Below are 11875 nucleotides of genomic sequence, written 5' to 3'. Positions count from 1 at the left end.
AAGAGCAGCCACAGAACCACAAGGCTCCATTAAAATAATTTGGATTCTAAGCCAACATTTGCCCTAATTTCTCTTATATTTGGAATGCTGTTTTAATATACATTTATAAGGGCAGTGATTTTTGAAAAGCAAATCACTCTAAGTACTGAAATTGAACCCAAATTAGCACTTACTGGATGTCAACCTCACTGGACACTTTACAACAATTTGTTTCATCTTTATACTTTGAAACAAATGCTTTCTTTATTCCCAGTTACAGACAAAGAATGCACCGGGCACACATTTGCCAGTTATGACAGGTCCTAGGCATCTTATGTCAAAGCGGGGCTGATTAATGTGCCGGTGGAAGCAATTCTATTCTCTCTGACCTCGTCTGGAAATCCCTGTGAGAAACCTAAGGGGAAGACCTCTTAATTAGTTTAGAAACTTTTCACGTAACTCCCAAGCTGCCAGGCACTCACATTCGGCAGCTCTGCCACGAACCTTTCAAAGAGAAGACAACGCCAGCCACTAGAGATGAGTTGCTCAAGGAAGGTTTATTGAGTGTAAAGAACTGTTAACAGATGGCTTTGGGGGTAATCAGGTGAGCCCCTCACGTCCGCGAGTGACAGCTCTCCAGACGGGTGGGGAGTTCCGCTGCTGATGGCTTGGAAGGAGAAAGGAACAGGAGACGACAGGACAGACATTTTTCCATGGGCTTGCTCGTTTCCCAAGACGTGTTTCACGCCTTGTCTTCTCTGAGGTGTGTTTTCTTCTTTTGCTTATGATCTTCCTTAATTGCTTTGAGGTTTCTCTTCCAGGGAGTGGAGCCTTGTGGTTAATATCTTGCTGCGCTGGTCCACCTCCTCCAGAACTTTCTTAACCACTATGGCTTTGGCTGAATCTGAAAATTCCAAGTTAGATTTTTAAAGCGCCAGAAGAAAATGAGTAAGAAGTGACATAAAGGAATAAGAAGGCTTCTCTCTATCTCTCTCACTCTCTCTCTCTAAAATAGGTTAGAGTATGTAGCAAGCACACTCGACTCATCTTTGGTGACTTTTGATTGCTTGGTTAGGCCAGATCATGGTGGCGTTTTGACATTTTTTTAAAAATAAGCAAACACGTCTAAAGTTAGACACCTAGCATGCAACCATTACCTGCTCCAAGTCTGGCTGTAGCATAGACAATAATCTGTGTACTTGAAGTAAGGTAGGCTGACCCAACAATGGAGTTCTGTTTTCCTTACCTTTGATTTGACTTCCGGCATTCCCAGCTCCGTAATCTTTAGACTTGTAACTCACAGACTTACAAGCCCTGCGAAAACACCACAAAAGAGTGAGGTGGAGAGGAAACCCTTCTGTTTCAGAGCCAGTGTTAGAATTTCTTCTGCTCTTTCGAGAACATACCCAGTGGGTGACAGCGGAAACTGCTCTACTTTAATGTCAAGAAGCGATAGTTTTAATCTTCATTCCTGGGGTTGGATTTTTGCCAGATGCTGCTGATTCGTTTCTCGAATCAGGGTTAAGTGGGATGCCTAACACTTGGCATCCATGGTAACAGAGACAGCCACATTTGTTCACTGTCACAGATCTAACTGTTAAGTGCATTTTGGGAATAGTCACCCCTCAGGCTCAGGGGAGACAGGTCCTAGGACTGCAATGGATTCCGAGTCACGTGTTCAAATGCCATCGAAAGGATTGCGTACTTTGTACATAGAACCTACACACATTTCTCCTTGAATCTCTGGGTCACGTCCAATGCTGACTGCAGGACGAAGGCTGTGCAAGTAGCTGCTGCCCCTTCAGAGGAAGATGAAGGGGAGGCCCGTGCACGTCCAGCCCCAGCTCAGTGTTTTCTTTGTGATAGTTTTCTGCTGCAGGTGCTGGAATCTACCGATGTGGCAGAGGCGGACAGGGCGAGCCGAACGCACAGGGCATTTCCCATACAAACGGAGGTACCTACCCCTCATCTCCTCCAATGAGGAGGCAGTAGGTCTCGATCTCCTTCTCTAGGTGGGCCTTGACATTCAGCAGCTGCTCGTACTCCAGCTTCTGGCCCTCGGTCTCCGTCCTGACCTGGTGCAGCTGCTCCTCCAGGGCGCCGATCTGCGCCTGGATCTGAGCCAGCTGCGTGCAATAGTTGCCCTCGGTCTCCGTCAGGGAGCACTCCAGGGAGTGTTTCTGTCGGGAAGAACACAGAGAGGGTGACGGGGAGGCACAGACACTCGGTTACTTGTTAGCCATGCACCGTGGCGCACGCCGGGAAATTTGTAACAACTTTAGGGAGAGGTAGGAAATTCCTTCCAGACCGTGGCCAGCAGAGACTGCAGTTCAATCTCCAGGGTTTGGAGCGTGCGCTTCATTTCCGTCAGCTCATTCCTGGCGGAGGTGGTGGCGCCCACGTCCTCCGTGATCTGCTGCTGCAGCGAAGCGCTCTGAAATGGCATCCGAGAGGGGGCAGATCTTAGTTATGGGAACAGCACTAAGACGTCTGGGGACGGTGGCGTCGGGTCAGAGTTACCTTTTCCTGGAACCAGGCCTCGGCGTCCCTGCGGTTCTGCTCCGCCAGAGCCTCGTACTCGGCTCGCATGTTGTTCAGCAGGACCGTGAGGTCCACGCCGGGGGCCGCGTTCATCTCCACGTTCACGTTGCCTCCGGCTGCGCACTGCAGGGCCTGCATTTCCTGGAGGCACACAGGTGTTGGGCTGAAGTCAAGCCAGACTTTGAGGGTGTCTAAGCCTAGCGTGGGTAAAATTCTTGTCCTGGTTTTCCCCTCCTTGGCTCTGCAGTGACCATCTCTCCGTATTTTTTAGTTCCTATCCGTTTGATTTACCTCTCGAGGCCCTTGGAGATACTACCTCCTCGAGTAGCCTGCTTCATTCCGGAAGAATCTTAAAGGGTCCAGAGCCCTTTAGTATTGTTTTAATATTGATTATTGTTGCAGCTCCCGGGGCTGCAGATCCAGAATAAGCCTTCATTCCTTCCCAATTACAAGTGCTTAAACCATTTAAAAGAGTTGCCCTCCGGCTCTTATTTGGATTGTTTAAATCAGCACTTTCGGTCTGTCTTCTTTGATCTGGCGGAGGCCACCTTGGACGTTCTCAGCCCTCAGCTGCTCCCTAGAACACACAGCCTGAGTATAATCTAGAGGTTGAGTTCAGATAACTCATTTAAATAGATAAACAAGAGTGGGTGTGTCCAGAGAAGGAAGCATCAGCTGTTTGTTAAATTTACACACTCATTAAAAAGACCCCTTCTGGATTTTCCAGTCAGACAGCTCTCCATGTGCTTTCTGGTCCTGGCCAGCTGTAGCTATATAAATTTGGGGGGAGTTACGATTTGTCTGAAAATGGAAGCGAACTAAAAAAAAAAAAAAAATTCTCTGGGTGGTTTTAAGAGAACTGGAAGGATTAGGGATAATACTACTGTGGCTTTGCAATGTTGCTTGACACATGAATGCTGCTTATCATGATCCCTGTCGTCTTGAGAGCAGGAGTCTGGTCTGCTGTCAAAGACTACCCAGTATTCTGTCTGTGTGGCATGCCCTCGGCTGAGGTGATTCTAAGAGACACAGCAGGTCTCCTCGCCAAGTCTATGCAAACAGAAACAGCAGAGACCTTCCTGCCGTCTGCTGCAGAATTTCCACTCCCGAAAATGAGGGCAGCTTCCTGGCCTCCTGAAGCCAGTCCCCAGGGGGTCCTCTTAACTCTCTGATAGACTCTGTACTACTGTCTCTGCGTGGGGCTTTAAAGACCACAGGATTTAGCAAAAGCTTCACCAGTTCAAGAAAAAAAAATGATGACAGCAAAGGGAAATCTATGGAGCCTTCCATAAGCAAGGTGTTTAAAAAAAAATTCTCCTAATTCATCACCAATTCATTGAGTAATTAGCATGGATCATAGTCACACGTGGGCTCGTGATATCTTCGAGTAGTTAAAAAATGCCAAAGGCATTTAAAAGACGTTCTCTCCATCTTTTCAGAACAGAAAATACTGATGGTAACAACAATGGCATCACGGTCAAGTGAGCACTCCGGAGGGATGCTACGTTGTAGCTGCTACAATTTAATTGTAGCTGCACTTTTATCATTGTGTCCAATAACACTATTTTAGGTGCTAAACGGGACATGTATATCACACTCCTCCCCTCAAGGCTCGGGACTATTTGTGGAAGAAAGGGCAGAAAGCTTGGATGGAGCCGAGGCGGGCCGTAACGCCAGGGAAGCAGTGATTTCTGGACACAGCAGGGGCAGTTGCATGTACGAATTCACGCGACGGTGACAGCATTCATGAGACTTGCACAGGCTCAAGCAGGGAGGACTTGGAGAATTGGGCATAAAATCCTACCCCTGCTGAGGGGCTATTGGCACTTGCTAGCAGCTGGGAGGGGGAGAGTCGATTTTCTCCAGTGATGTGACCCTGGCTGGTGTTAAACTCCAGGCCCCATTTCCAAGAGTCATTAAGCAACATAAACTGGTCTTATGTGGGTGGGGGAGAAGGAAACTCAAAGTTGGGTGGGTAGGGAGGTGAGAGGTGGAGAGGACAGATAGAAGAGCAGGTTGGGGGGAGGGTGAATATGATCAACAGATATGGCTTGAAATTTTCCGAAGAATTAATGCAGATATTATTTTAAGAAGGAATATATTAATATTCAGACTGTATACTTAGTGTATGAAGTTTCTGTTATGTGGAAACTTAGATCTAGTTTTCTTAGAGTGGCCTTTAAAGCACATTCATTTTATCTAATTGCATGTAATTGTCTAAGTAGGCCACTTAACTCAGCTATAATGACAGCTGGCCACAGATCTTAGAAGCCCGGTTTTTTTCTGGAAAGCAGCTCTTGGCCCCAGCCTTGGGAAAATGGGCAATATATATATATATATATATATATATATATATATATATATTTATACAGGCAAACTCAACACCTGCAAAGGCAAGCCGGCCTCCTGAGGGCTTCACAGCGAGTCTTTAGACCAATCTCTTGCTCAGTGTTAGCTGCTGAGAGGCGGCCGGCCGGCAGAAGCAGAGCCGAGCCAACCCGTTGGCCCTTACCTCTTTGTGGTTCTTCTTGAGGTACGTCAGCTCCTCGCTCAGGGTTTCGTACTGAATCTCCAGGTCAGTGCGGCACAGGGTGATCTCATCCAGAACTCGGCGCAGCCCGTTGACATCGGCCTCCACGCTCTGGTGGAGAGCCAGCTCATTTTCATACCTTCAAGAGGGTCAAGGATTTCTTTTAGTCGGTCACACGGCTGGAGACCGTCGCCAGCCACGGATATACTCGGGACTTCTGAGGTGGCAAATCTGGCCACTTTTGTCACTTCTTTGAAGTTTATTATGCACTTACTTACTGTTTTTTGTTTGTTTGTTTTGTTTTTGTTTTTTTAAATGTGAGAGGCATTTGACAAAAAAAAAAAAAGAAAGCAGGTTACTGGGCACTAGTTTTAAAAACAATCACTAAAACTAGCCAATGTATAGGCAAGTGATAAAATTCTGTTTCTTCCTTTTTTTTCTAAAAGGATCTAAGATATGTGTGTGTGTGTGTGTGTGTGTGTGTGTGTGTATATGTGTGTGTGTGTGTGTCTTGATTATACGCCTAGCTCCCTAGCTCTCCACTCCGACTTCTCTTGGCTAAGCCCTAACATGACCCCTCCCACCCATTTTCAGTTTTTTTTTTTTTTTTTTAACCCGGAGCCCAGTCGTTGCTGCCTGCTGGGGTCTTGACTGATCTCATTGGCTTGGCTTTGTTCAGGTATCGGTAGCCGCATCGGGGATGTGAACACAGCCGCTTTTCTTGGTGCTTCTCCCATCCTCTAGCTTGTACATTCTTTCCACACCCCCCCACGTTCATCCTGCTTATTTTAGATCCAAGTGCCTTCCAGTGCTGGAGGGAGAGTGACTAAGTATTTGATGGGGAGATTAAAGAGAAATCCGAATGAAGACGGCAGGAATCCCCATGGATTCCCTGCGCCCTGTGGTGGCTTACTTGAGTCTGAAGTCATCAGCTGTCAGCCTGGCATTGTCAATCTGCAGAACAGCGTTGGCATTGCTGGTGGTGGAGGTGATGATCTGGAAATCGGGAGTTTGACTTATTTATTTATTTTTTTTACAAGGCCACTTATCACAATAATTAAAAAAGGCAACGTTTTATTTTTAATGTTAGGAAACGCCAATGATAAAAATTAACATCCTTGGCTATCAGCCGAGGACGTTTTTAACACGAGGTTAAGCCCTTGAATCTACCTCACGATTATTTCCAAGGCTAGAGTGAAATGCGGTTAAAAACAGCACAGATAAAGATGCAGCGTGTTTTTTACTTTTTCAGTAAAAGAGATCAGATAGCAAACTGCATATATGTGACTGCAAAAAAATATATATATATATATAATTTCTTACCTGGTTTTTAAGATCGTCGATGATGGGGAAGTATCTACTGTAGTCGTGATCGAGACCCCGGCAGGAGCCAGGTCCAAATTTTTCATACCAGCCCTTGATCTTCTGCTCCAGGTCAGCGTTGGCCTCCTGCAGCGCTTGCACGTTTTCCAGGTAGGAGGCCAGGCGGTCATTGAGGTTCTGCATGGTGACCTTCTCGTTGCCGGAGAGGAGGCCCCCCTCGTTCACGGTGAAGCCAGCACAGGAGCTGGCCGCCCCCGTGTTTCCTCCCATGGAACTGCTCCCGAAGGCGCAGGAGAAGCCACTTCCGATGCCGGAGACGCCACAAGCATTCCCAGCCCCAAAGCTGGCTCCCCTGAGCGACCCTGAGCTGGGACGGGCATAGGACCTCCTGGATCCGCTAGAAAGGCGAAGAGACATGGTCTCGGGGCAGGCGCGTCACAGAACTGTGTTCCTGAGAGTCAGAATGGAGTGCCTTCTGACCCCGATGGTTTCGTTTGCCTTTTTATAGACAGTTCTCCGGGGTGTCCTATGAAATTCTGCCTACATAGGGGGAAAGCCTGGCTTGCCAGCCTCAGCAAGTTAGCGTAATTGGATGATTTTTTCTAATTAGTAACTTTGTTGGGCTCCTTTCTGCAGAAGGGCAGTTGCCCCTAGCTTGGTGTTTATCTGAGAAATAGATCCGGGTGGAGCAATGTCAGCCTCATTATTACAATTTGAAATTGCCAGTGAGTCACACTTCACTTCCAGCCTAAGCAGATAACGCTCCTGGCTCTGTCACAGAGCAGGAATTTGGCATTGGGGAGTTTTGGGCTGTCGCGCCAAGGCAGGTTCTGAAGTTTCTGAGAGTCGGCTTTGGTTCTCCAGTTCTTCCTTCCTTCGGTTGAGAAGAGCAGCAGCCATAATTTTCCAGTCTGGTTCTTCAGCCACTGGGTCATGGTTGGTCCGCTTGTTCTGAATTCCTCGTGTGGCGATTTCCAATGGGAAACCAGCTTCTACCCCGCTGACGCGTGCTTTGTTGACCCTTAGGAGCGAGCATAGTTGTCCTCTCCTCTCATCCATTTTGGTAATTAGGAACACACCCCCTAATTGCTGTTATGTTTTGTGGGAGTCTGGAAGGACATCAGCTTACTTCCTGACCCCACAGAATTCGAGGCTAGCTTGGAAGGAGCAACTTCGTCTTTCGTCTTTCGGTGTGAGGTTTATTTAGCTCAGGGGAAAGCCATGGGATGCTGACTATCTATTGGGTTGGGTTTCAGTATATTTATTGAAAAACCTAAATACGAAAAGCCCGCATTTAAATGACGGTTTGAGATGTCATGTAAATGACAATGTAAAATGTGCTGTTTCATTACACACACACAGGGCGGAATGACTGAGTCTGCCTAATTAACATATTCATTCCTCTCACATATTTTTACAGTGAGAACACGTAGGACGCACTCAGCAATTTTCAAGCAAAACATGCGTTGTTTTTAAATGTAGTCACCTAATTGTATAACCCTTCTCCTAACTGAAATTTTGTGCCCCTTGACCAACATTTCCCCCCCTGGAGCTTCCATGTGATTAGTGGGGCAGAATACCCTTTCCATAGCTCTCCCAGCAGTTTCTTTAAAGGAATGTCTTTTAAATTAGGCTACTTTCTTGTTATTGAGCAGAAGACTTTATATATTTTGGATACTATTTTTTTTTAGTTATAATTTATATATATAGATTTTACAGTTTATATATTTATAACGTATAAATGCATATATGTTTTTTGTATTTCATGGGATAATATTTATATATTTTGGATACTAACAATCTTTTAAAAATGTATATATTTATTTATTACAATTTATTCACTTTGTATCCCCACTGCAGCCTTCTCCCTCATCTCCTCCCAGTCCCACCCATCCTCCCTTTTCTCCCCCTATGCTCTTTCCCTAGTCCCTTGATAGGGGAGGACCTCCTTTCCTTCTATCTGACCCTAGCCTATCAGGTCTCATCAAGGCTGGTCGCATCATCTTCCTCTGTGGCCTGGTAAGGCTGCACCCCCCCAGGGGAAGGTGATCAAAGAGCCAGCCACTGAGTTCATATCAGAAACAGAGACAGCCCCTGTACCCCTTACTAGGGAACATACTTGGAAACTGAGCAGCCAATGGGCTTCCTTTGAACAGAGGGAGTCTAGGTCCTCTCCCTGCATGGTTCTTAGTTGGAATATCAATCTCTGTAGGCCCACCCTGGGCCCAGGTGTTTTGGCTCTGTTGTTCTCCCTGTGGACTTTCTGTCTATCTCCCTCTTCTTCCATAAGGATTCCGGCACTCTGCCCAAAGTCTGGCTATCAGTATCTCCTTCAATACCCTGGTGGTGGTATTGAAGGTAGAGTCTTTCAGAGGTCCTCTGTGGAAGGCTCCTGCCCTGTTCCCAGTCTTCTCCTACTTCTGATGTCTGTCCTGTTTGCTCTTCTGAATGAGGATTAAGCATCTTCCCTAAGGTCCTTGTTGTTTAGCTTCTTTGAGGCTAACTAACAGTCTTATGAAAGACTGAGTTCTCAGTGTTTTCTTACAGTGTAAGGGCTAGTTCTTTACTCTGTCCTTTGTTCTGAGGAACCTTAGTGTTTTTGTAGTCCATTTTGTACTTTTGTATTTGTTGACTACATTTTTAGTTTAGGTTTTTTTGTTTGTTTGTTTTCCGTTTGCCACATTTCCAGAGGACTTAAGTTTGATTCCCAGCACCCAATTAGACAGCTCACAATTGCTTGTACCTCCAGTTCCATAGGCCCCCCCATAGAAATTCACACATATGTGGTTCACACACACACACACACACACACTAAAGATAAAAATAAATCTTAAAAATGTTTTTTCCAGACATGTCAGGACATTTTCTCTTATGTTTTCTCCAGTAACCTTTTATTTTCAGGCCACATATTTAAGTGTTAAACCCATTACCCATTGATTTTTGTACATGGGACAAGGCGAGGACCCAAAGTCTCCATTTCCCTTCCAGTTTTCACCATCATCTGTTGAAGAGGCTGCCCACTGTGTATTCTGTATATGCCCCCTAAAACAAATTGATTGTAAATGCATGGATTTATTTCTGGTTTCTTAATTTTCTTCCACCAGGCTGAAGGTGTGCTTTGGTGTTTTAACACATTTTAAACTACCGACATTGGTAGTAGGTTTTAAGGTCAAGTGATGTGCTATCTGCTTAATTTTTTCTTCTAACTGTTCGAGACTGTCTGCGGTGTCACATGAACTTCAAGATTGTTTTTCTATCTCTGTGAAAGCTGTACTACGGTTCGTAATAGAGATTTCATTGAATCTGTATGCCAACATTTTAATGACTTCAGTTCTTCTTATCCGTAAGCATGAGATCTAGTTTCATTTATTTTTGTCTTTTCAATTTCTTTCTTGCATTGGTTTAAAGAGATTTTTACTTACTCTCTTGAGAATTTCATGCAACGTGTTTTGATATTTACCTCCCTCCCCCCAGCTCCTCCAAGATTCACCCCACCCTCTACCTCTCCAATTTTCTGTTCTCTTTAAAAAAAAAAAAATAACCCCTTGGCTTCAATTTGTGTTGCTTCTGTACTCCCTGGGTGTGGGGCCAGGAGCACGTAGAGGAAGAGACTGCCCATTAGGAGCCATATCCTTAAAGGAAAACGAGTTCTCCCTCCCTTAGATGCCATCAGGGTCTGCGGCAGCTCCTACTTCAGGGAGTTGTTAGTGTAAAGATCCTTCACTTCCGGCATTACGTATTCTCCTTAGGTACTTTCGGGCTATGGTAAAGGGATTGCTGTCTTTCTGCGGTGCCCTGTTACTACTGAGTAGAAACGCTGCTGACTTTGAGCCGATGTTGTTCTCTATAGCTTTACCGCATACGTTCATTAGTTCCAGCAGTGTTTGATAAGGCGTTATACAATGCGTGCGTGCACACGCCGGAGGCCAACGTCCTCCATTGTTCTCCACTTACATCTCAAAGAGGTCATTACCATTGCCTGCGCACGTGCGTGCGTATCCATCGCATTTGTGATGTGTGCGCATTCCACAGTGCGTGAAGGAGAGGAGAGAGGGCAGCTCTGTAGACTCGCTTCTCTCTTTCTAACGTGACATGGATTTTAGGGCTTGGGCGCAGGTCCTCGGGCTTGCGTGGCAAGTGCTTTGACCACTGAGCTGTCTTGCCACCTGCCTCCACTCTCGTCTTTGAGATAGGACCACTTAACTAAACCTGGAGTTCTCCATTTCACCTAGCCTGGCTGGTCAGCACCCCCCACGCTCCTCCCGTCTCTGTACCCCCAGCACTGGGATTACAGATATGTTGCCAAGTCTTGCTTTTACGTGGGAATCCAGACTTTGGTCGTCATGTTTGCACAGCAGGAAACTTGCCCGCTGAGCCATCTCCCTAGCACCATTTAGGGTTTTAAATGAAACGTCAGTCACAGCCCGGAGCGATGCTTAGTGGCTAAGAGCAGGTACTTTTCTGTTCCCAGCACTCATAATGGGTGTTTCACAGCTAGGTGAGATTGCTGGTTACTATTGTTATTGTCATTGTTATTATTATTATCACTTCTCAGAAGGCTGCACAGGATCTTCAAGTACTGTGAGAGCTGGCCAGGAGGGAGGGAGCTTTCCGAGTAATTGTTACTGTGATTTCTCCACGTAATATAGCCAGTGTGTGTGTTGTCTTCGACAATAGGTTCTAATCATCAGATTTTGGTGGGCAACCAGGAGCAATGGCGAAAGTCTGTATTGTTGGGATATATATACACGTGTGTATATATATGTGTGTGTGTGTGTGTGTGTGTATATTAGTAGATCTTTATATGGCCTTTCCACAACTCTTAGCATTTGTTATCTCTCCCTTCACCCTCTCGTCTGCTCTACCCTCCCAGCCCTCTCCCCACCTTAAAGGTCCATTCTCATTACTCCCCTTCCCCTTTACCTAACCCATCTTTAAATTGTTTTTAAAAAGTCTGATCTCCACCTTTTCCTCCTCCTTCTTTCTTCCTACTTCTCCCACTCTTCATCCTCCCCTACGTTCCTCCTCTGTTGAGAGCCAGGCTGATCCAAGAGTTTCTCAGAGCCTTGATAGAAGTACAAAGAGAATATTTATTCTGTGTCCCTGCCCGGGAGTAGACAAGGCCAGTCTGGGGCTGGGGCCAAGACCTTGAAGGAGTCGAGGTTTATGTTTCTGGCAACTTGGCTTTTTCCACTGAAGAGACTGGAGTCATCAGTCCCACGGCTGTGGTGTGTTTGGTCTATAGTGCCATTGAGGTACCCTGTGTTCCCTTTGTACAACACTGCTTGATTAGTCTCATGCTGACTTTGTCCCATTGTGTGATGTCATCTATTGACTCTGTCCCATTTCTCCCATGGGAAGAGCACTTAAGATGCCATCCTTCTTAAGCTTGCTTGGCGTAAGACTTAGCAGACCTCTCAATTCCAAACTTCTTTCCTTGTTTTCCGATCCGCTAGTCCTCTCAGGACCTGTCGCTGAAGAATGGCCTGTCGGTCTGGATCA

The 11875-nt window shown here is 46.0% G+C and overlaps 1 protein-coding gene across 1 annotated transcript; it reads right to left on the bottom strand.

Moving 5' to 3' along the window:
• Positions 1-240: 240 nt before the first annotated feature.
• Positions 241-6969, bottom strand: LOC110539365 (keratin, type I cytoskeletal 25). Its single transcript, XM_060386769.1, has 8 exons — positions 6374-6969; positions 5964-6046; positions 5033-5189; positions 2500-2661; positions 2288-2413; positions 1942-2159; positions 1226-1293; positions 241-883 (listed from the first exon to the last, which is right to left on the bottom strand). Exons 1-8 carry the CDS (start codon positions 6788-6790, stop codon positions 774-776), a joined length of 1341 nt encoding a protein of 446 aa, XP_060242752.1. The 5' UTR covers positions 6791-6969; the 3' UTR covers positions 241-773.
• Positions 6970-11875: the final 4906 nt, after the last annotated feature.

This window comes from Meriones unguiculatus, chromosome 7 (genome assembly GCF_030254825.1).
Source record: "Meriones unguiculatus strain TT.TT164.6M chromosome 7, Bangor_MerUng_6.1, whole genome shotgun sequence".
Classification (NCBI taxonomy): domain Eukaryota; kingdom Metazoa; phylum Chordata; class Mammalia; order Rodentia; family Muridae; genus Meriones; species Meriones unguiculatus.
Note: the sequence above shows the minus strand (reverse complement) of the source record. Positions and strands in the feature narration are given on the sequence as shown.

Bases quoted from the DNA above. Each gene is read 5' to 3' on its own strand.
- LOC110539365 (XM_060386769.1), bottom strand. From the start codon at position 6,790: ATGTCTCTTCGCCTTTCTAGCGGATCCAGGAGGTCCTATGCCCGTCCC. The intron at 5,190-5,963 runs GTAAGCCACCAC...ACCCTCTTGAAG, and splicing joins GCTGATGACTTCAGACTCAA to GTATGAAAATGAGCTGGCTC. The intron at 2,160-2,287 runs GTCTGGAAGGAA...TCTTCCCGACAG, and splicing joins TGCAGTCTCTGCTGGCCACG to AAACACTCCCTGGAGTGCTC.